This window comes from Schistocerca serialis, chromosome 4 (genome assembly GCF_023864345.2).
Source record: "Schistocerca serialis cubense isolate TAMUIC-IGC-003099 chromosome 4, iqSchSeri2.2, whole genome shotgun sequence".
NCBI lineage: Eukaryota > Metazoa > Arthropoda > Insecta > Orthoptera > Acrididae > Schistocerca > Schistocerca serialis.
The window spans coordinates 771,266,587-771,291,459 of NC_064641.1; the positions used below are offsets into that span (position 1 = coordinate 771,266,587).

The 24,873-nt window shown below is 41.7% G+C and overlaps 1 protein-coding gene across 1 annotated transcript in view; it reads right to left on the reverse strand.

Annotated features, from left to right (window-relative positions):
* Positions 1-24,873, reverse strand: part of LOC126473332 (protein Skeletor, isoforms D/E-like) — a 337,232-nt gene that overhangs the window by 242,068 nt on the left and 70,291 nt on the right. The window contains exon 2 of the mRNA XM_050100317.1: positions 16,312-16,455. Coding sequence (XP_049956274.1) covers positions 16,312-16,455 — 144 coding nt within the window. The remainder of the gene's footprint in view (positions 1-16,311; positions 16,456-24,873) is intronic.

Below are 24,873 nucleotides of genomic sequence, written 5' to 3' on the forward strand. Positions count from 1 at the left end.
GAACCATCCCGGCATTTGCCTGGAGTGATTTAGGGAAATCACGGAAAACCTAAATCAGGATGGCCGGACGCGGGATTGAACCGTCGTCCTCCCGAATGCGAGTCCAGTGTTTAACCACTGCGCCACCCCGCTCGGTTGATAATGCTGTCGTTTATCGTCTAGTAGAGTCAGTAAAGTCATCAGAAGACAAAAACACATTGCGAAACGGTTTATAAAAGATGTCTGTATGGTGTGAAAATTGGCAATTCATCCTAAACAATGAAAAAAAGTAGGCCATCCACATGAGTGCTAAAAGGAATCCGTTAAACTTTGGTTACTTGATAAATGAGTCAAATCTCAAAGCCGTAAATTCAACTACATATCTAGGGATTACTATTAGGCCGTGCGGTTCTAGGCGCTGCAGTCTGGAACCGCAAGACCGCTACGGTCGCAGGTTCGAATCCTGCCTCGGGCATGGATGTGTGTGATGTCTTTAGGTTAGTTAGGTTTAACTAGTTCTAAGTTCTAGGGGACTAATGACCTCAGAAGTTGAGTCCCATAGTGCTCAGAGCCATTTGAACCATTTGATTACTATTGCGAACAACTTAAATTGAAAAGAACACACAGAAAATATTGTGAGGAAGGCGAACCAAAGGCTGAGATTTATTGGTAGGACACTTAGGAAACGCAACAGATCTACTGAAGAGACTGTCTGCACTGCGCTTGTCCTTCCTCTTTTGGAATACTGCTGCGCGGTCTGTGATCCTTACTGGATAGGATTAACGGAGTACATCGAGAAAGTTTAAAGAAGAGCAGCAGGTTTTGTATTATCGACAAATAGGGGAGGGAGAGTCACGGACATGATACAGGATTTGGGGGGGGGGGGGGGGGGACACATCATTAAAACAAATGCGTTTCTCGTTGCTGGGGGTCTTCTCATGAAATTCCGATCACCAACTTTCTCCTCCGAATGGGAAAATATTTTGTTGAAGTCGACGTACATAGGAAGAAACCATCATCTTAATAAAATAAGGAAAATCAGAGCTCGCACGGAAAGATGTAGGTGTTCGTTTTTTTTTGCGCTCTGTTCGAGAGTAGAGTAATAGTGTATTATTGTGAAGGTGGTTCGATAAACCGTCTGCCAGGCACTTAAGTGAGATTTGCAGAGAATCCATGTATATTTAGATGCAGATATAGATGTAGATGTAGGAAAAGGAGGGTAATATACTATACGTACGAGAAGCAAGAGGGAACAGTTACGTTCTTTACGTGTTTGGGTCACCAAGTATACTGCACATTTCCAGTAAACGGCCACATGGACGGCTTTGTCATTTGCTATGATAAGGTCTGCCACTGAGCAAGTTTTGCTTATTTTTGGGCATATCATTAGATGTTGATAACCTTGTATTGCATCACTCCCTCAGGAGTCGATCTCTTTATATCCCAATTTTCTCTGGTTGGTTTTGCGCAGTGTGTCGTCAGTTTCAGCGTTTAAGGACCCTCCATGTCAGAGACGGTACCTTGCAGTCGGTTGTTCTTTAGACTTTATTAGCGTCTGATTAATGTCTGATTAATATAGTTTTGCCATACATTTTCTCTCCGTGTTTCAGGCGGCTCGTCTGAGAGAACGATAAGAATGGAAGATCAATAGATCTGGAAGACTTGAAATCAAATAAGGCAGAAGGGATAAATAACATTCCATCAGAATTTATAAAGTCATTTGGAGGAGTGGAAACCAAACGACTGCTCAAGTTTATGTGTAGAATCTATGAGACTGGCAAAGTAAGTGTAGAAGGAGAACTGTTTCCATCGAAATAATGTTCATCTTTAGTCATGCTTCATCAACAAATAAAGACCTCCAGTGTGAATTATTAATCCACAGGAATTAGTAAGCTGGAAGGAAAGAGGATTACAATTCCTGATCAGCGACGAACTTTACAGACAGCTATTGAAAATTTATTCAGCAACTTGACAGTTCCCAGTGAAAATAACCACTCAGAGAGAGAGAGAGAGAGAGAGAGAGAGAGAGAGAGTGGGGGGGGGGGCGGAGTGAACTATCCATGCTGAAAACAGAAACTCTTGTGCATGTGCAGCTACATCAAAAAGGAAAACCGAAACAAACTTCCGTCAGAGTTGACCTAACGTGCTAACTGCTGAATGTTAACAGATTTAATTTTCGTCGTAGTATTACATTGACCGCTTTCAGTGCGCTGCTAGTTAAGAAAGTGAAATTTAAAGTATATTTTTCTGCCCTCAACATGAACCTTATACAATATATCGTATCTTCTTCTTGATCACAACGACGACATCGAAGTGTAATCAACAACAATATATGATGATTGTAATTAAAGTTCCAGTTTCAAAACAATATAAGAAACTAACCGCTCCAAGAATGACGTCAAATTTGAAAGAGATATTATAGAAGAAGCGGGAAACGTTATGGAAACAAAAAAATTAACGAAAATCCTACCATTAGATGGTGCTGTAAGTGCTGAGACACTCGGCATGACTGTCTTTGGAGGATTGAACACTGCTGGTGAAGCTCTTTTACAAGAACGGTGACTGTACGCCAGTAGCTGTGAAGACATTCTGGACATTCAAGCGTATGATTAAAGGCGTTGGTATGAAATTTGCCAAGGGTCTGGAGTAAATGATTACGAAATTCGAAAAGAAAGGTTCTTTTGAAGTGCATTGTGGCAGAGAGAGGAAAACCGATCGGACGTCAGTAGATGTGGCCACAGGATTGCTGCAGGGTTCGAAAGACGGTGTGCAAACATGCTGTGCACAGAGAATTGCCCGAACTTTGGACATGTCTATGGGCTCGGAGCATAAAATTGCCCTTGTTCAAGAGTTGCTTTATGCTGACCTGCCAGTAAGACGAGAGTTTGTTCTAGAATTTCTTGCTCGCATAGAAGTGGGCAATGAGTTGCCATGAACACTCTGTGGACAGTCCATTGCAGAGTATGGGCAGCGGAAAATCTGCACCCACAACAGGTACCGCTTCATTCTGTAAACGTAACTGTGTAGTGCAGGTTGATGACATCGTTTATAATAGGGGCGTATCTTGTCGAGATGGTTCTTCATGTTCTTTTACCTGCATTGTCACTAGTAAACGCTATGACAGTCTTTTGCACGCCAACGCCATTCCAATTTAACAGCGAGGACGTTAGGATGGAATCACTTTTATGCAATATGGCGCTCCTCTGCACATTGCACAGCCAATGAAGCGGCTGCAGACATTTTGGAAATGCTAGAATCATCAGCCGTCACTGCCCTACAGCCTGGCGGTCCAAATCACCTGATCGTAATCCGTCTGAATTCTGGCTGTGGGACTGTCGGAAACATGCTGTGTTTAGTGCTGCGATTGCAAACGAGGCTGAATTGCAGGCATGCATTGCGCTACCCATTCTGAACTTGACCCCTGCACTCCGATCTGTTGTGGAAAATTCTGTTCCTCGATTTTATCTTTACCTAGATTGTAACTCAAGATGTAACACAATGTTCTGTCAAACATTTTCCAGATTTCCAAAAAGACATAATGTGATATTCACGTGAATTTTTTTACGGTAAGGAACACACATGTTTCTTTTAAACTTCAAAAATTATTCTTTTGGCTAATTTTCTGTGATACTCTATATTTTTTAGAAATATCAATGCTTTTGCTACTTGGGTTTTGATATTTTTCGAACGTTTTGGTGTGAAACGTGGACAGAAACATTTATGCCAAAGGCGCTGAATTTTGAGCAAAGGAAGAGATGAATGTTAGTTGCTCAGGAGTCAACAACAATTCAGAACAACTGAAATGTGTCATAACAGGGGACGAAACATGGGATTACGCCTATGACGTCGAAATCTAGGCTCAACCATCTAAGTGAAGGCATTCTGGATCACCAAAACCGAGAACAGCTCGGCAAGTGTTGTGAATGTGAAGGTTATTTTCGCTATTTTCTTCGATTTTAACGACATTGTTCTTGCCAAATGATCAAAGGACCAATAAGGGAGTACTACATACAATTTCAACACCGTTTACGGGAAGCATTCCGGAAAAAAATCGCCCGGATTTATGACGAAACTCATGGAAAAGCAGTGTAATGATTCCCCACCCTCCATATAGGCCAGATATGACCCAGTGCGACATTTTTCCAAAACTTTAAAGACTCGTCGTTTTACATGTTTAGGCGAGATTGGAAGCAAATCGCCGAAAGAGCTAAGTGCTGTCCCAAAGATCGAGTTCCAGAAGTGTCCGGGGATTAGAAGTACTGGCATTATTATATAACATCTGATGGGGACTACTTTGAAGGAGATGACATTAATGTGGACGAATAAATAAAATTACTTCCAAAAAATGGAAATTCCCGAAACATTTTGAAACATCTCGTATGTAGCCGAGGAAGTGCTCATGTTGCCCAATGTAACTCGATCCCAGGGCGACCATAATTTACAATAAACATGGCTATGGTCACCCCCGATTTGGGATGAGGACCGCTAACAACTTAGTTATTTCTTTCCCACAATAATTTTTAAGAGAGTGAATTCATGGATGGCGAGATGATGTAATATGTACAACAAACGTAAAATTACTATACAGATTTAAAGTGTTGGCCTCTGTTGTCACACTGGAGGCTGACAACTGTAACTTACATTTCCCATAATACTTGTAATCGAAATCAGGTTACGCCAAATATGGCATATGTAAGTCATTTGTTGTCCTCATATCCATGATCCCTACTGCGGAATAACTACAGTGGGTTATTGAATGAGACTTAGGAGGAAGATTACACTCTGCGAGTCAACACACGTTAGTGTCCAACGAAGAATTCCAATTTGCTAGTGTCAGTGTTCCGGTTTTCGAACTGACGCTTATCTGCATCCTGCTACTTGAATACTCCAGGAAGAAGAACACTGTTTCCAAATTCCTGTCGACCCCCTATAAATAAATGTTTTATACACACTTTGCGATCACACAGCATTTTGGTAGGATCCCCTGTCGGTGCTATCAATCGCAGGATAGCAAAATGTACAGGACGTTAGCGGAAAGATTCAGTACTAAATCAACATAATCTTGCCTGGGCACTCAAAGTCAACCCAAAAATTGGGAGGTATTGGTTTCAGAAATGCCCTTATATTCATTTTCTTTTTCGAATCCCCTCCCTCTCCTTCCCCCACCCCCGCACACCCCAAGTAAAGCTAAGGTGAGGCATTTCGAAGGTCAGACCCCCTGCGCCAGATCTTTAAATAATCGAAGTCACATGTATAAAATCTCAAGACTCGTGAATTATCTGTCACACAGTGATATAATGTTGCAGTTACATTCGGCGGAATATGTGGATATTGTCTGCAAACATGTTGTCAATAGAGTTCGTTGTAAAGAGGTAATGTCGCCTATTAGACAGCGTGCCTGATGCTGAAATTTTGCTGTATGAACAGTGAAAATGTAATATGCGATTAACTTTTTGCTTTCATTAAAAAAAAGCTTCGAAAATATTTGAAATTATGTGTAAAGTTTGTTCGAAGTCGCTGAGAGCTGTTATTAAGAGTATCAAATACTGGATGTATATTATAATACCGTGAGTTATGCTGCCTAGGGGTATACACACAGTTTCCGGCTTTTGTACTTCTCTTAGTGTTATACCTTTTGCCTTTTAATAAGTAGGTTATGATGGCATTTTAAATTTTTAAATTTGGACAATAATTAAAACGTGAATTAATGAAAATAAAATTGTTGTTGGTCCTGAAAGCCTTAGCAAATGAGGATGCGCACCGTTTTCGTAATACTGATAGGAGCAAAATTTGTAGTAAGTTGACAAATAGTCCAAAACGTCTGTGTTCGTTTCCAGTTACATGATGCGTTATTATGATCTATTATTACCTACTGCTTGCTCTGTAGGCCCTCAAATTCGTTTATTTTAATCATCATATGCATCACGTAAGTAATTAGATAATCAATGACGTTGTATCTATATGAAACTAAAATAAAAATAGATTCAGGCCATTTTCTCTGCCTCGTGATGACTGGGTGTTGTGTGACGTCCTCAGGTTAGTTAGGTTTAAGTAGTTCTAAGTTCTAGGGGACTGATGACCATAGATGCTAAGTCCCATAATGCTCAGAGCCATTTGATTCAGGCCAATACACTTTTTGATTCAGCCCAATGATGTTTGAATATAGCTTTACACACAGTCGTAGTGTTCAGTGCTGGAGACCAGCCTCTACCCCATTAGGTTGCGTTCACAGTGGCACTGAAAACCATCGTCAGACACCGTCGCCAGAGATCGCCCGATAACATCGGACGACAGCTTGATCACGGTGCGTCGGATCTCATTCATCAGTTTTTGGCGGTGTTAGATTAGAATCTCTTCCATGTGTGTAGTAGGTTATATTTTAACCTCAAAGTGTGGGTGGACACCACGACACGTCTGTTCTTAGAGACGAGTGCTGCGATGCGGTGTTAGCTATAAAAAGTGCCGAATGGGCTGCATCTGTCTCGTGAAGGACCTGTCGTGAACTGTACACTCTGTCTTCAGTTATTCGAATTACCAGACAAGTTTTACGAAGTGCCACTGTACAGGGTGATTCAAAAAGAATACCACAACTTTAAAAATGTGTATTTAATGAAAGAAACATAATATAACCTTCTGTTATACATCATTACAAAGAGTATTTAAAAAGGTTTTTTTTCACTCAAAAACAAGTTCAGAGATGTTCAATATGGCCCCCTCCAGACACTCAAGCAATATCAACCCGATACTCCAACTCGTTCCACACTCTCTGTAGCATATCAGGCGTAACAGTTTGGATAGCTGCTGTTATTCCTCGTTTCAAATCATCAATGGTGGCTGGGAGAGGTGGCCGAAACACCATATCCTTAACATACCCCCGTAAGAAAAAATCGCAGGGGGTAAGATCAGGGCTTCTTGGAGGCCAGTGATGAAGTGCTCTGTCACGGGCTGCCTGGCGGCCGATCCATCGCCTCGGGTAGTTGACGTTCAGGTAGTTACGGACAGATAACTGCCAACCTTTTTCGTAGGACTCTCCATACAGTTGATTGTGGAATTTGCAGCTCTCTGCTAGCTCTGCGAGTCGATTTTCCTGGGCTGCGAACAAATGCTTGCTGGATGCGTGCTACATTTTCATCACTCGTTCTCGGCCGTCCAGAACTTTTCCCTTTGCACAAACACCCATTCTCTGTAAACTGTTTGTACCAACGTTTAATACACCACCTATCAGGAGGTTTAACACCATACTTCGTTCGAAATGCACGCTGAACAACTGTCGTCGATTCACTTCTGCCGTACTCAATAACACAAAAAGCTTTCTGTTGAGCGGTCGCCATCTTAGCATCAACTGACGCTGACGCCTAGTCAACAGCGCCTCAAGCGAACAAATGTACAACTAAATGAAACTTTATAGCTCCCTTAATTCGCCGACAGATAGTGCTTAGCTCTGCCTTTTGTCGTTGCAGAGTTTTAAATTCCTAAAGTTGTGGTATTCTTTTTGAATCACCCTGTATTACGAAAACATGTAGTTTCAGTGATATACCGCACTATGTATCTCTCCAAAACACGTTGTTCAGCGTTAGGTTTATTATGCTACAGCGGAAACATTGTGTATAAAGGTTTAGCCAAAGAGGCTACGAGCACATAATGGTGAATTCAAATGGTGAAAGTAGATGTTTCTGTTATATGAGGAATTGATAAAATATGTGTTTCAGTAAGCAAGTATTATCTAATTAATGAAAGGTGGATTTGTGGTTTCACAGCATCTCACTTTATTCTTAAGTCGGTGAATATTAATTCAGTACTGGCATTAGGTATAACCAGATTCGAATACTGGAAACTTAACTACTGTTTGCCCAGTGGATTTGAGAAAAGACGTAACAAGATTTCTGGTGGCAGTATTATTTCAGATTCAGTGTAACTTTTAATAAAGAAAATGAACTATATTACAGTTTCTTTTAGTGCACTTGCACGCCGGCCGGAGTGGCCGTGCGGTTCTAGGCGCTACAGTCTGGAACCGCGCGACCGCTACGGTCGCAGGTTCGAATCCTTCCTCGGGCATGGATGTGTGTGATGTCCTTAGGTTAGTTAGGTTTAAGTAGTTCTAAGTGACTGATGACCTCTGAAGTTAAGTCCCATAGTGCTCAGAGCCTACTTTTTTTTTTTTTTTTTTTTTTTTTTTGCACTTGCATGATGCATAGCTCCAATATTCGGTATAGAATAAATTCAAAATTTCGTAGTATTTGGGATGCACGAGTGAAAATGTTAACTTTTAAATTAGTATTTATGGCATTGTAAATAGCATCCAACATATAACACAAAAATTTTGAAACTTTACTTACCAGAACACGCTATATTCCTAGTCATTGGAAAGATGTAATCGCTAGATGTCAAACATAAAAGTGTCACTTCTAGTTTTACTTGAGCCAAAACTGCATCTTTAATGTGAGTATCGGACTTTTTAAGAGAGCCCAAATCACATTTCTACAAGCACTCGAAATCTGTTTTGCTGAAGTTATTTGAAGATGTGCAAACATGCGTCGATTACTCTTCAATGACTATCATTCAGCATGAAAGACAAGCATGTAGTTTCGAATAAGGTACTCTGAACACATAAAGCACTGTGAAGTGCAAACAAATACGTACACCATATTTGAAAATTACCAGCCTAAACTCATAAAAACGCCAGTTAACAGTAATAGTATTTATAGACAGCTATTGTCGGCCTACCACAACCCAAAAACATCCGCTATTGTAACTCTACTCATAAGATACACCATGCTTGCCACATGAAAAAAAAAAAAAAAGTAGTTCAAATGTGTGTGAAATCTTATGGGACTTAACTGCTAAGGTCATCAGCCCCTAAGCTTACTCACTGCTTAACCTATATTATCCTAAGGACAAACACACACACCCATGCCCTAGGGAGGACTTGAACCTCCGCCGGGACCAGCCGCACAGTCCATGATTGCAGCGCCTGAGACCGCTCGTCTAATCCCGCGCGGGTTGCCACATGAACAAATTATTTTTCGAGGTTATAATCTACACCTAAAATTTCCGTTAAAGATTTTGCCTACTTGGGGTTTCCAATAAACTTGCGATTTCAGCCCATAGATTTCGAACTATATCCCGACTAAAGTGTTTTTCATTCTCAGGATTCCAGAAAGTACTCCTTTGGAGTTACTTGTTTCTCGCTGTCCATGACATCGCTGTTGTGTCGGCCATTATGACCGAAAAAACAAACTGCACTGAATTTCACCGACAGTCGTCCGGAATCTGTACGTTCGGGCGATGAGGTCGGCTACATTGTGATCGTGCATGTAGCTGCGTACTGGTTTGAAAAGATCGGCCATCTTAGGACGATGTCGGTCGTCGTTGGAATCCACCGATATCGGTGCCATTGTGATCGCGGCCTTAGTCGCATGGGGTCAATGACCATGGCGTCATTAGAACGCACAGTGTCGCTTCAGGCTGTGCATCGGCGGTCACTCGCCTCCTAAAACGTACCCCCGGAAGCAAAACTTTTTGTTTCCTGTCGCCATCCTGACGTTTGCAGCAGTTGTGTTCGGGAACAGTCCGACGTGCAAAAACCTAGCCCCGAAACACGGGCGCAAAAGCCGAAGGGGACCGGCCTACGCGCGGTCCTGCTCGCATCCCAATTAGAAGCCCCTACCCCTCCCCTCTAACTCACTCGCAGGCCGGCAGAGAGTGCTGGTGGCGGTCACATTCTGCGCGCCCCCTTCCGCGACCTTCGTTTGTTTTTCAATGGCAACGACCTTCAGTGAGGCGGCCACCGGTCCCGCTACTGCCTCTGGAAATAGCTCGCGATGCGCCACGGGCGCCCATAGTTTATGGCAGACATTTCTTCGCGTGACACAATTTTTTTGCGGACTGCGCGTTTCTGGATCCCTGTCAGTGGCGCCGGGCGCGGCAGTCCCTCCTTTATTTCTTACTCGCACTCTCCTTCTATTTCTTTTTTCGCTTCCGCGCGCCTACCCCGACTCGCTCTTCCCCTTGCCTTACACTCGACCGTAATGGTCGACAGGCGACGCTCCGAAAGGCGGAGCGAGGTTTTATGGAACTATTTTTGTACGGGACCAGATGTCACCGTTAGGTTTCGCCGTGGGAATCGCTCGCCTTCGTGATGGACATCAGTTTTAAATTAAACCTTTATTTTTATCGTTTGAGGAAATGGGACACTTAAATATAACTGCGTCCATTTGCAATCGTACCTGGACGTCGTTCGCGATGTTGTTTACAAAACAACACCAAGGAAACGAGAGGTGTGTGATCGTTTATTTGACTGCCTGTTTTCTTTTCGAATTGCAGCAGTAAATATTCTGCTCGCGTTTCCCATTTGAAATGTGTGCGTGTGCGTGTGTGTGTGTGTGTGTGTGTGCGCGTCTATGTCAGTCGATAAGATCAGTTCCCCTTGGGTATGAATTACAAACTGTAATTTATGTGAAACACGGAGCAATTTCAAATCTGTGCAAGCTATTAAATACGCTTCCGTTTCCGATAAGGACTGGTTCTCATGTAGAATGCGTTACTGACAAAATTGACGTTGTCGGTTCCAATCTGATCACATTTTACGCTGTGCGCGTAATGACAAAATTCCTAGTGTTGAGAAATCTTCAGCGCGGCACAATATGATATAGCGTGCCTCCAGCTAGTGTGGAAATAAATGTCAGGTGATTTGCTATCAGTGTATGCGTAACAAGAATACTAGAGACAAATATCTTGCTTATCACTTCATCGTCCTACTTTGCAGTCGTGCTTCGCAATTATTCTCGTGGAACATAGTGATAGATTGGAGAGCGATATTATCTCAGGTTTTGAAACAGTATGTGGTAATAGTTTGTTTTGAGGGCGCACTTCAGATGAGGTCAATGACGCTCATAAATTGGTAAATCCGGACGGAATCTCGTTGTCTGCTTGCCTGACGGGACTTGTGTAATAAAATTTGACGTGGAATGCAGTTTTCAGAATGCGGTGTGTGTTAAAAGCTGTTATCTTAAATCTCACTATCACACATACTTATGAAGATGTGAAAACTCACGCTCTGAAATAATACATAACGCAGGTATGACAAGTAAAAAAGGAAGCTGAAATGAAATAACATTACAGATGAAATTACATAGTTGCCTGCTTGGCTAAACAAATGAACAAGGGAACTGTTCTCCTATCAGTTCAGAGAAAAGACATTCACCGAGCGAGGTGGCGCAGTGGTGAGCACACTGGACTCGCATTCGTGATGATGATGGTGATGATGTTTGGTTTTGAGGGGAGCTCAATTGCGCCGTCATCAGCGCCCGCACAAAGTCCCAATTTCTACACAGTCCAATCTAGTCACTGTTACGAATGATGGTGATGATGATGATGCGAAGGAAATGATGAGGACAACAGAAACACCCAGTCCCCTGGCAGAGACATTGACAGATTGCTGCACTTGTTGGACACAGTGTCTCGGTGGCGTGTCTCTGCTTTCAACACTGGTCTGTGGAGAATTCCTCCACCTGTAGACCAAGTTCTGGAATTCCACGTAGTACAGACGCACGTCAATATCGACGCATTGTGCAAGCGGTAGTGGCTGTCAGAACATCATCCAGGGAAGCTAGACGTGCACGTGTCGCACCTGCTGTGTTATCACAGACCATTGGGTATCGTCTGCTTGCAGCAGGATTACAGTCACGAATGCCCCAGTCCCGGCTACCAATGACACCACGACACTATCCAATATGGCTGCACTGGTGTCGTGAAGGATTCGACTGGAGAATGGAATGGCGTCCTGTTGTCTCCAGTGATGATAGTAGGTTGCGTCTGTATGCGAGTGATGCGCGTATATGGGTGTGACGTAGACCTAGTGAGTCGTCTGTTCCAGAGTACATTTGCCCACGACACACAGGTCTGATACTAGACTTCTCGCTGTGTGGGATTGGGGAGGGGGGGGGGGGGGAGGGGGCAGAGGGGGAAGGGCATCAGTTAGAGCTTGCAATCGTTTCTGGTGTTTCTGCAGAGTAAAGTAACCAGTGTACGCTACATTGCACAGACTGTTATTCCCGTACAGTCGCCATTTCTTCGACAGGTTGGTGATGTGCTTCTCCAGCAGGATAATGCACTTTCGGAATCGCCTTCTGCGACGCAACGTGCTCTTTGTAGTGCGCAACAACTGGCCAGCAAGATCTCTCGCCAATTGGACACACATGGGACATGATGAAGACAGGACTTTACTCGTTCTCCAGGGCTTACAAAAGCTACTGCCGAACTGCAACAGAAGGTGCAAGATGCTTGGGATAATCTATCGCAGGATGCTATTCGGCCGTTTATGATAGTTTGCATGTGAGAATAGACGCCTGCGTTACTGCCAGAGGGGATACATTTGGTACTGATACGACTATTTGGGCGCCGTTTACTGACGTGTATGTTTCATTTGGTCTGAATTTGTTATCATATACTTCTACAAGGAGGAACTACCTGTCACCTCACTTGTCAATAAAATTTTTCCTTGAGGGTGTTGCCTTTTTTAGCGGCAGTGAATATTTCTATAGGAGAGGAGTTTTGTCAGTGCATCCTATAATACAAGGTAGCAACGTAGAACTTTTATCCATGACTTTAAGCCCGTTTTGGGAAGGAGAAAGATTTAGTAATGCGTTTATGTTACGCAAAGTTTAGCGCTAATTAGGATGACGCGCTAACTCTTTCAGTCTGACTTCCTAACAATTGTTTAGTACCAACAACCTAGTCCGGAGCGATATTAATTGCGAACGAAGAAATATTATGGCTTCTGCCGGTGTTTAGAGAATGTTACTCGTTTGCTACCGGAAAGATCTGAAATTTTCTTCTAGAAATGCAACAATAAGTATAATTTGCAGTGAAAAAGGAATAGTATAAGATTTTACCATGTTCAGTATTTCTGCTTACAGTTATGTACTGTAATGTGTTTTAGAGTCCTAATGCCGCTTTGTGTGTCATTACGTAGTGTACGTGACAAAAGACATGGAATTCAGAGGCTCTGCTAGTGATCGATATAGGCTGTGAAACCCTATAGTACAAATTAAACTAACTAGTTTTTCAGGCCAGCGTTACTAAATTTCTTCTGCCTCCATTGTATTCTTGCCAAGGAACCACGACTAAATTAGCAATTAGGGCAGGCGCGAAATCAATTGTCCTTAACTATATACAGAGAAGAGCGCAGTCTTGGTTTAAAGTACACACTGCCAAGGATTTTACAGTGTATTCCTACATCTATATGTAGATACAGATCTAACTTCCTTAGGCTACTTTCAGCATTATATGTTTGGGAGCTGCATTTACGAAGTCATCTTAAACACACCAACCAAGAGAAGCACATGATGTTAGCAGTTATGATAGAAATTTGTTTTGTGCCGTTCGACTTCAAGGGTACAGTGCCAGAAACAACTCTGTTCTATTAGTAGATATGATCTCAAATATGTATTTTTATCAATGTGCGACCCGAATATACTGAAATTATTACGGTGTGTAAGCCATTATTTTCAGTATTGCCTGCAGGGCTATCTTCAGATGATACTGACCCCAATCACACATCGCAAACAAGTCACGTTGTTCGCATCCAAGGCCTGAAGTTCAGTAATCTGCATCTCAATAGTATTTATTCTGTAGATGACTAACCCCCAACATGGTGACCTATCATAGCGACCGCGAATACTAAACTGTCTCATTTCTTCTCAATATATTCAGCTATGTAAACCATGAGGAAACAAAACAATAATTTGGAGCAGGAATTATAGTCCAGGGAGAAGAAATAAAAACTTTGAGGTTTGCCGATAACATTGTAATTCTGTCGGAAACAGCAAAGGACTTGGAAGAGCAGTTGAACTGAATGGACAATATCTTGAAAGGAGAATATAAGATGAACATTAACAAAAGGAAAATGAGGATGATGGAATGTTGTCGAATTAAATCAGGTAATGCTAAGGGAATTAGATTAGTAAATGGGACACTTAAAGTAGTTGATGAGTTTTGTTATTTGGGAAGCACAATAACTGATGATGGTCGAAGTAGGGAGGATATAAAATATAGACTGACAACGGCAAGAAAAGAATTTATGAAGAACAGAAACTTTTTAACATCGAGTATAGATTTAAGTGTTAGGAAGTCCTTTGTGAAATTAGTATGGAGTGTAGTCATGTATGGAAGTGAAATATGGACGATAAACAGTTTAGACAAGATGAGAATAGAAGCTTTTGAAATTGGTGCTACAGAAGAATGCTGAAGATTAGACGTGTAGAGGTGGTACTGAGTAGAAATGGGGAGAAGATAAATTTGTGGTACAGCCTGACTAAAAGAAGGGATCGGTTAGTAGGACACATTCTGAGGCATCAAGGGATCATCAATTTAATACTGGAAGGAAGCGTGGAGGATAAAAATCGAAGAGGGAGACCAAGAGATGAATACAGTAAGCAGATTCAGAGGGATGTAGGTTGCAGTAGTTACTCGAAGATGAAGAGGCTTGCACAGGATAGAGTAGCATGGAGGTTGCATCAAACCAGTCTTTGGACTGAAGACCACAACAACAGCAACAAACCATGAGGACGTTTCATTGCTCAATTCTATTCCTTTATTTTCGTACAGCAATCTTATTTACAAAAGAGATTTTTAGTCCTTCAGACAAGGAGTCATACTTACCTGTAGAGTAGCTTTAAACTTTTCCTTGGAAGGATAGTTTTTAATTTTAAGACTAAATGCCTTTTATGTTTCAGAAGAAGGATTTTTAGCGTTTGGAAGATATTCCTTAGAAAAAAGATATTTCACTTTGTTCAGAAGAATAATCTTAATTTTCAAAGGTCACTCTTTTCATATTTGGAAGGCTATTCTTTCTTAATTGATAGACCTTCAGCCGAAGAGCATTTAGCTTTTTGAAGCAAAGACAAAACGTAGAAGAGGACTTTTGTCTTCTTATTTTAAAAGAAACAATTTAATTTTCGATTTGAAAGAATCATGTTTAATGTCAAACCAGTTTTTTTTTTTTTGCAAAATAAGATATTTATTTTCTACTAAAAAGTATTTATGTTTGGACGTATTCAGCAACACTGACGACATAGTCGAAAAAATTTCTCTAGGAAATTTTCAAAATAATTTAATGACTTAGAACGAAGGAAGCTTATATTAGCAAGGGTAAGGCGGGAATGAAAACTCATGCTCTCACCCTCTCCAACAGAAAAAGTCTCGACGAATCATATCTGTCTTGCCAAACGACGGTGATTGGTTTGGGTCCCGTCTTGGTGATGGTTCTTGGTTTTTGAAAGTGGTGTTAATTTATGTTCCCTACATGAATGTGAAATAATAACATATAAATCAACCACAATAAGTTGAGTTTGTATTAAATCTAACGCATGAAGAAAAATTATCTGAGGGCGATTAACTGAGAACTTTGGGTTACAACCACTGGGGTATATATATGCAGAAAGAGCTGACATACAAGAAAAGTGTGATGTTGCATCTATTGTATAGGTTTTTTATGAAATTGATGGACGTCTATTTTGTAAAACCGAAAGAACTTCGATTATGAACGGCTGCCAAAATGTTGAAATAGGTAATTGCCATTTGCTATTTATCGTACTGCTGAAAGAAGGTTTGTACAAATTATCACCATTGGTTTTTGTGTCAATATTTGTTATAAATATGTGCAGGAAACGTAAGGTAGGTAGAAAACTCGCCATGCTGACTATATCAGTAAATACTGAGTAAGCAATTTAACTGAATGATTTGTTGTTCCATGAGATATCAACGAAGGAAACGAGAAGGAAGTAGTAGGCGCATGTGCTAAATCGAAAAAAAAAGAAAAAAAGAAAATAGCTCGGATTACTACAGAGAGCGGAATTGCGACTGAATCGGTTTTGTGCAACTGAAGTAGCTGTGTTATCTGTACTGTGCACAATCAGAGTTACTATCAAATGAAACAAAATAACAAAATCAAGCAGGCGTATTTGTCTTGAGAATTTCTACAAAAAATAGGTCGGTTAGATTGAGTTATGGATGCGAGGATTAACGCTATAATTGAAGTCTGAGTAGACGAGAATTTCTGAAGCGACTCACGAGCCTGGTCATGTGTGTAGAAAAGTGGGAACTGTACAGATGTTCCCAGGAAGATTTGTTACAAGAAGTCTGATCGTGTGTCTTTACCATGATATTACCTTTCACAAGAAGCGTCTAGAAGTTATCAGTGTGACGAGTCTTTGGGAAAGAGGAGTAAAGATCGACTGAGATGTCGCCGTAGTGTTTTGGTATGCCAGGAACATTGCTGATATGTTACTTTATGGTAAGTGGACACAGAGCGCCATTGAACCTGATCCTTACCTGGCCCTTCTCCATCGTAGCTGAAGTCCCTGATGTGTAGCGTGCGCGCGTCTACGGCATACACTTCGCCCGTGACGCCGTGGTGGAGCGTCTTCAGCTTCCCGATGTACTTTCCGTAATAGGGCTGTGCTGCTTCGCCCAGTCCTGCAACAAGCAAACCGTGCTGTGTGAGGTGAGGTGCCTCTTGTATGTTTTCTCTTGATCTGTTTATCTATTATTCAGGTTTCATTTGGATATAACGATACATGAGGCAGACCAGCTGATATAAAATCATTGTCGCAGAAATAAAAATGAAAATCATGTAAGCCCTCCCTCAAAGCTGTCATGTTATATCTTCTATATCTTCACAGATCCGATGATAACACCTTTAGTGTGTTGAAACCGATCATCTAGTAAACAGTGTTTAAGCGATCTTGGCTTTTGAATTATTTATAGAGTGATTGGCCCACAACACACTATGTGTTCACTACAAAAGAATAATTGTCATTTTCTGTGACTATACCTTTCTTGAAGCCACTCAGTGAGTCTGATACAAAGTTCTCATCTGATGAACCTAATCAGCCAGTCGTAGAATAATTACAGTGAGCTACCACAAATGTGAACCACGGAATATGCAAAGAACAAATTAAATAATTTTTTTCTGAAAGTTCGTTATATGTTTTGTGGAGTAATTTGTCTGAAAGTGAGAAATAAAATAGATCAGAGAAACATTTGAGCACGACACAACGGCGCGTCAATGTTTCTGCAATCAACTTCTTTCTTCCTTTTTCACAAATAATTTCACAAAACATTTTAATGACCATTTCAGTTTTTTTTATTTTCGAGTTCTGATCAGAAAGCATGATCTTATTAACACCTCATTTGCTTTCCTAGCGTCCTTCATTTTCTAAATGCCCCGAATTTAGCACTTCATTCAGAGGAAACGAGTTTGACAGTTAAATATCACACGAATGTAACTTTTTATCCGAAAAGTAGCTAGGTCTTGAGGAGCTGAACTTTCTGACACTTCATTTACATACTGTTCGTGAAATATTTCAGTTTCCTCTCAAATCAATAATTAAGTTTTTCTTAATTTCCATAACTACTTTCAAGAAATTAAATATTTTTTGTCCATTTGTCCATTTCCCTCTCTGCATTTGACAATAAAAGTTCCTACTAAAAATTTCGCCCACATCACTAATTAATTTCTTTACGATACTGCAGTGCCTGTCTTGTTAAGAAGAAAGATGCAGTGTTCCTTCGAAATGAAAGCATGTGCGAAGAACGTAGGAACGACGGCATATTAAAGTTTTGGCTTGGCCGTGAGTCGTGCACGAGTAGTCAAGTGGTTAAGGCGACCATTCGCGTAAAGAGGAAAATCCGCTTCGAGTCCCGCTCCGGCACAAATTTTCAGATTCGTCATTCCCCTATACGGCTGATGGTTGTCCGTATTCGAAAGTGCAAATATATCTTATGTAATTAATTTTTTGTTAACTATCAGGATTACTATCAAGCAAATAAATCGGTTTATACATAACTAGACCTGACGCTAGTCAGTTTGATATTGCATTTGTCCATTTCCCACTCTTCGTTTGGGTATGAAAATCCAGACAAAAACCCATTGTGTATTTTATAGGGAGGCTTTTTTTCCGTTATGCTTCAGCATTTGACCAACTGCTCTAACGAACAGACATATTCGGAGAACTAAACAATAAAATTAAAGAACGTAAGGAGACAGGGGCTCTGAAGCTGGTGGTGCTTTGTTGTCGTGATATTGTCTTGACTTACATAGTTTTGCCTGAGTATGCTAGGTCTTATTTTGTTTTGCATGAATATCACGGCGACAAAGCTTCAATTGTTATTGTACTATGGCCACTTACGAGAACACAAGAACGCTTCAAGATGATACAGCTCGTTCAAATTTAATTCAATTAGTTTATAGTCACTAAGTGCGATACTAATGAACTGTTTATTGCATTCGTTACAGAACAGGCTGCGTCGTAATTATCTGGACTGCACTGTTGATTCTGATTTTTAATTAAATGCGTGCTAAAGTTGATTGTCTTTCCTAGATTTTTGTTCTTTAGATAGGCCAATAAATGTTCATTACCAAGTTACCAAAATGTTCCAGCTAACTTAAAGTTTACGTCTGACCAGAGATTCTAACAGTCTGCAGAATTGAAATTTTGTACTAACACTTGACTGTTGATACTGTGAAGTTTTGCAAATATTCACACTAAAATGCAGTTAATTTCACCTTTTAACTTTTACTTGATAATGCTATTTAATGTTAAATATCACAAATCTTTAGTGCTAATCAGTAAAGAATCTATCTTTCCCTCTCTTTATACAAATTCAAGTCTCTGAAACTCTATCTTTGGATGATGAAAATTACGCTGACTTAGCGCCGGTAACACTTTTATAAAATGATCGATACACTCTTTAAAATAACTTGATATATTTTCAGTGCTTCACTGTACACAACACGCAATATTAGCAATCGCAACAACAGTAATAACCGCAATCACAGAACAGGGATCGGAGTAGTAATAGGAATAGTAATAAACTAACAATGATGGTTGCGTGCATATACAGAGGGGTCCAAAAAATGTATCCACTGTTTAAAACTCCATAATTGGCAAACTAATTGACAGAGTTGTCTCATCCTTGGTAGTGTAGTAGATTGTAGTCCCGGCAATCGCCACACAAGTGTTTTATTACGTTCTTTTGTTTTGTCAGATGACAGTCGCCAGATAGTCAGTGTTTTGTTCTTACAAGGGAACCTCCCCATCGCACCCCCCTCCGATTTAGTTATAAGTTGGCACAGTGGATAGTCCTTGAAAAACTGAACACAGATCAATCGAGAAAACAGGAAGGAATTGTGTGGAACTATGAAAAAATAAGCAATATATACAAACTGAGTAGTCCATGCGCCAGATAGGCAACATCAAGGAGAGTGTGAGCTCTGGAGCGCCGTGGTCCTGTGATTAGCGTGAGCAGCTGTGGAACGAGAGGTCCTTGGTTCAAGTCTTCCCTCGCGTGAAAAGTTTAATTTTTTATTTTCAGACAGTTATTATCTGTCCGTTTGTGCGTCCGATGCGATCACTTTTTTGGGGGTGATTATCACATTCACAAGAAAACCTAAATCGGGCAAGGTAGGAGAATCTTTTTACCCATTCGCCAAGTGTACAAGTTAGGTGGGTCGACAACATATTCCTCTCATGTGACACACATGCCGTCACCAGTGTCGTATAGAATATATCAGACGTGTTTTCTTGTGGAGGAATCGGTTCACCTGTGACCTTGCGATCAAATGTTTTCGGTTCCCATTGGAGAGGCACGTCCTTTCGTCTACTAATCGCACGGTTTTGCTGCGCGCTCGCAAAACACAGACACTAAACTTATTACAGGGAACAGAGACGTCAATGAACGAACGGACAGATCATAACTTTGCGAAACTAAAGAAAGTAAAATTTTCTCTCGAGGGAAGACTTGAAGCAAGAACCTTTTGTTCCGCAGCTGCCCACGCTAACCACGGGGCCACGGCGATCCTGTTCTGATCTATCCTTGAAGTTGCGTATCTAGCACATGGACTACTCAGTTTGTATATTTGCTTATTTTTTCATAGTTCCACACAGGTTCTTCCTGTTTTCTCGATTGATCTGTGTTCAGTTTTTCAAGGCCTATCCACTGTGCCAACTTATAACTAAATCTGAGGGGGGTGCGATGGGGAGGTTCCCTTGTTAGTTGCACCTAGTTACTGCAGTAAACATGGCTGGCACAAGGCTTACATTCGATGAAAGGAAGTCAGTTTTGAAGTGGTATTTTAAGTACGAAAACGTTAATGAGGTTCGACGGCAATGGCGAAATGAGTATCAAACAGAGCCACCGACACGTTTAACGATTCGTCGCATTCGAGGCAAATTTGAAGCCGAAGTCCGTGTGAAAGGTGTACACAAACAGCAATCTGGACGACCTGTAACAGTAACAAGTCCAGCTAACTCCCGTCGTGTGTTACAACAATTCACTCGCTCACCACAGACGTCTGTGAGACAGTGTGCCCGTGAAACTAGATTGAGTCGGTCAAGTGTTCGGCGAATTTTGAAGACATCAAAGTGGAAGCGCTACATCCTACGATTGCTACACGCAATGAACGAGGACGACCCAGATCGTAGAGTGGAGTACTGCGAGTGGTTTACTAACATGGTACGCAACGATGAAGAGTTTGCAGAGATGATTGTGTGGTCTGATAAGGCACAGTTCAAACTCAGTGGTACAATTGCATCTACTGGGCCGCCGAAAATCCGAACATCCATGCAGACAAAGCCATGAATTTGCCAGGAGTAAATGTGTGGTGTGGGTTGTCTTACCGGGGCTTGATTGGGCCATTCTTCTTTGACGGCACAGTTACCGGTGAGGTGTACCTTCAGAAGCTCCAGACATCCGAGACTTGTATGGAGACGGAAGAGTTTACTTTCAACAAGATGGTGCCGCAGCCCACTATCAAAATCGTGTTAGGGCGTATCGCGACAAAAATCTACCAGGAAGATGGACAGGCCGTAGAGGTGCTGTGGAGTATCCACCACGTTCCCCAGACCTAACTCCTCTGGACTTTTACCTGTGGGGAACACTAAAATACGTCGTTTATCGACAAAAGCCACGCAGATTGTATGAACTTCGGGAATCCATCGTACATTCATGTGCAAATATCCAACTGAACACGTTGCAGTCAGTAGTTCGTGCTGCAGTTCGGCGGCATCGTTTGTGTGTGGATGTTGATGGTGACCATTTCGAACACCTACAGTGATGTCTTTAAGTTGGACATTAAGCTACACGTTCACCAAAAATGAGACAACTCCGTCAATTAGTTTGCAAGTTATGGACTTGTGGTGTGCGTACTGTGAGACCTTCAGTACACACACCATCAGATTATTTGACTTGTCGCTCTAACGAAGAAGGCGAGTATCAGCAATATGTCTCGTGGTCTTATCATGGCGTGTTTATCTTCTGCCGTTAGGTCAGACGATAGAAATGCCACTTGCACGCTTTGAGTAGCAGATTGACGGTGACCAACTTTAAAGAGAACTTGATTAATTTTTTCACACATTTATTAAAATAATAACAAGCATAAAGCCGGCCGGTGTGGCCGTGCGGTTAAAGGCGCTTCAGTCTGGAACCGCGTGACCGCTACGGTCGCAGGTTCGAATCCTGCCTCGGGCATGGATGTGTGTGATGTCCTTAGGTTACTTAGGTTTAATTAGTTCTAAGTTCTAGGCGACTGATGACCTCAGAAGTTGAGTCGCATAGTGCTCAGAGCCATTTGAACCATTTGAACCAACAAGCATAAAAATAACTTAACTTGGTTCTGGATGCTATTTACAATTGACAGTCTGAAGTTGCTTTGTTATTGGTACGTTAATCTTATTCTCACATATCTCTGATACTTGACAAAGTGTCTATACATTTCTCTTCGTGGATATGTACAGGAATATGATAATCTTATTAGGCGCAGACTGAAACTTGACTATAGACTGGTACAGACTAATGCAGACAAATGCAGACTGATGCAGACTGACTAATCGGAGGTCTGTACATCCGTTATAATACCTCGCGCGTTCAGGTATCACTGCGCGAGTGTGATCCGCGAGAAGAAAAGGTTCTACGTTAGCAGCAATCTCATTGGCTGCGTTACATATTAATACGCGGATCGGCGGAAGCAGAATTTGGTCCATCTCTAAGATGTAGTGCGGAGACGGACGAGCGCTGCGCCTGCGCTGTTGTGCTTAGCGGGGCGCGCTCTAGCGGGAAAGTTGTGTACGCGCTGACTACGCGGAACTATGTACACAACAGGACTTTTAAACACTGGGTAAATTTTTTGAACCCCTCTGTATAGGCAAGAAAGGGCTATTACAGCATTGTTCTCTTCTAACTTTATTAGTCATTTCAGTTCCTTTTAATTAAAATTTTTACTTAAATGTTTCAAATAATACTAATTAAAAATTATTAAGAAAGAAAGAATTACTGAAATGGCTTCCCTAACACCGACGGAAGTGCGAGAGCGGTTACGTTTCCCGAAAATTTGTTTATTTCTTTGTAGAAGTTTTGGTAGCCGTTGGTAAAGGGCGTTCACAAAGCGTGCAGGAGCGCGCTGTCGCTGCGAAATACGAGGAACTGAGTTGATGTGCGGCCCGGCTGACGCGCGGACAGGACAGGAGGTACTGCGCAGCGGCAGGTGGCGGCAGCGGGCGTCGAACCAAGGCCTGGCACGCGGCTGTGTGGGAGCCGGGCTGGCGGGCGCAGGCCACCGTTACGTGTGACCCGCGCTGCATTAACGGGCCGTGCGCCGCGCTCGCTAATTAGTGCAAGCCACGTGTGCACGCAGGGTCACGTACGCACACTTTGTTCCTCCATATGCACCAACTGTTAGCAACTACTGCTAACGGCCACCAGCATCCGGGCTCTTTGCATTCCGCTAAATCGCCTCCAGGTCCGCCTCTGACGCTTGCTTGTGACAAGCAGTCGGCGTCCCGTGTGCCGAAAAACTAATGTGTGTTGCTACTGTGGTCTTTAGAGATGGGTAGTTCGCGAACGAACGGGTGCAGGCTAACGGTTCACCAAGATGAACGAAAGGACCGAGGAACGAATTCCAAGGAACGGTCGGTTCATAGCTCACTTAGGTCGCGGCGGTCTACTTATAGATCTCAGGAACGAGGAACGATCGGTTCATAGTTCACTAGTTCACCTCGGTCGCGGCGGTTACTTCGGCAGTTCTCGTTCCAGCCGCGGTCGCATGCTTGTCTCAGTCTCGGTCTACCTCGGCTGCACTCGTCGTTCTTCGCACGACCAGTCCCACGGCCGACTGCTCCTAGTTAGTTCAGTATCCAGTTGTTCGTTTCGTTCACTGCTCTCGCCCATTTTACATGTGTTCCAAACTGTTCTTGCACTTGGTTCTGGCTATTCAGCGTCCACGACCGGTAATCAAAAAGTATTTTATAGTTACGTAAATTACATTAAAATTACGTTGTATCTAATAGGTACGTCTTTTCAGGTAACAAAAGGGCATATCGGCTCACTTCATTATATCGATGAACAGCAGAAGACACACTTATAACAAGGCAAGTTTTCTTTGTTATTCATATATTTTTTGGTTTGATCGACTTGATTTAGCAACTAACTTTCAATAATTTGCTTAATTTTCAGAGTAAGAAAATTCATATAAAACGATTTTCGTGTATCTTTCATATACAAAACATTACATTTAGGAAGGCTCCAATCATTTTTAAGTTTGGTTGTTTCCAATTTGCATTACCTGCTAGTTTGGTTTCTTTCAAAAAAAAAAAAAAAAAAAAAAAAGTGGGTTGTGGGTCGTTTTGGCTGAGTAGGAAAAGCGGTGCCTCTCCATTTGAAAAAGACATAGATTGCCATAAAATCGTATTTACTTATTATCCCCAAAACATTTGTTCAGAAGGAGCTTTCAAACCAAAAACTTTATTACTGCGAACCTAATTATTATTATTATTATTATTATTGCTGCATTAACTTTAATAATGCAACATAAAAACCTAATTTTTACTAAGCGTGTGACGCACGTATGATGAGAAAACCACATTTTATTTTATGCTTCCATAAAGTCTCTACTTTGCCTACGAACTCGGAGACAACGTGAAGTATATATAGAGTGTAAACGATTATTGTTTACAACGTAGCATAGCTATGTACTGGAAGTCGAAACGAAGAATTTTATACAAGAGACTTGTGGTCTATTAAGTTGGGAAACAGCCACCAACAAGTTTAAAAGACTACATGAGTTATTGCCCATGCGCGTCGCGTGAGATTTTCATGTTCTCTTCTCCAGCTCTCTACAAATCGTCATCGATTGTTTCGCAATTGTCGCTTTCATTAGCTTGTTATTTCTTCACTGCCTAATTATTACATGTTTGTCTGTTTTTTGTATCTGCTCGTAACGGGCAACACATCGTCCGTAATTGGCGAGCAGTTTGTACTTGGGGCCGGTTTGCCGTGCGCCACCCTATATTATTCCCCTGTGATCAGCCACATAAAGCTACAGTTGACTAAGCGAGAGGTTCTGCAGAATCACAGAAATTACTTCTAAAAGTGTGTAAGAATTCTGTAATGAATAAAAACTCTATACTCCAGGGGGGGAGGCAAGTGCCCCCTCTTGGTGCCCTCCATCCTCCAGTCACCTACACTACTAGTTTCAGTTTTTCATAAGAACCATATACCAAGCACAAATGAACGGTGAACGACTAAAAATGAATGGTTCCCAAAAAAGAACGATCAGCAGAGAACTAGTTCCCAAGGATGAACGAGTTTGCCCATCTCTACTGGTCTTCACTCCAATGACTGTGTTGACGCAGTTCTCCATGTTGATCTACCTGCGCAAGTCTTTTCAGATTCGCATCACTACTGTAACCTACAATCATTTGAATATGCAATGCTTTATTCGAGACTTAGATTGTCTAGGATTGTCACTGTTTTTGTCCGCATCCGCTAATCGAAGCTTCCAAATTGCTATTACGTTAGTTCATCGACAAAATGAACAATAGCTAGAGGCTTACTGGT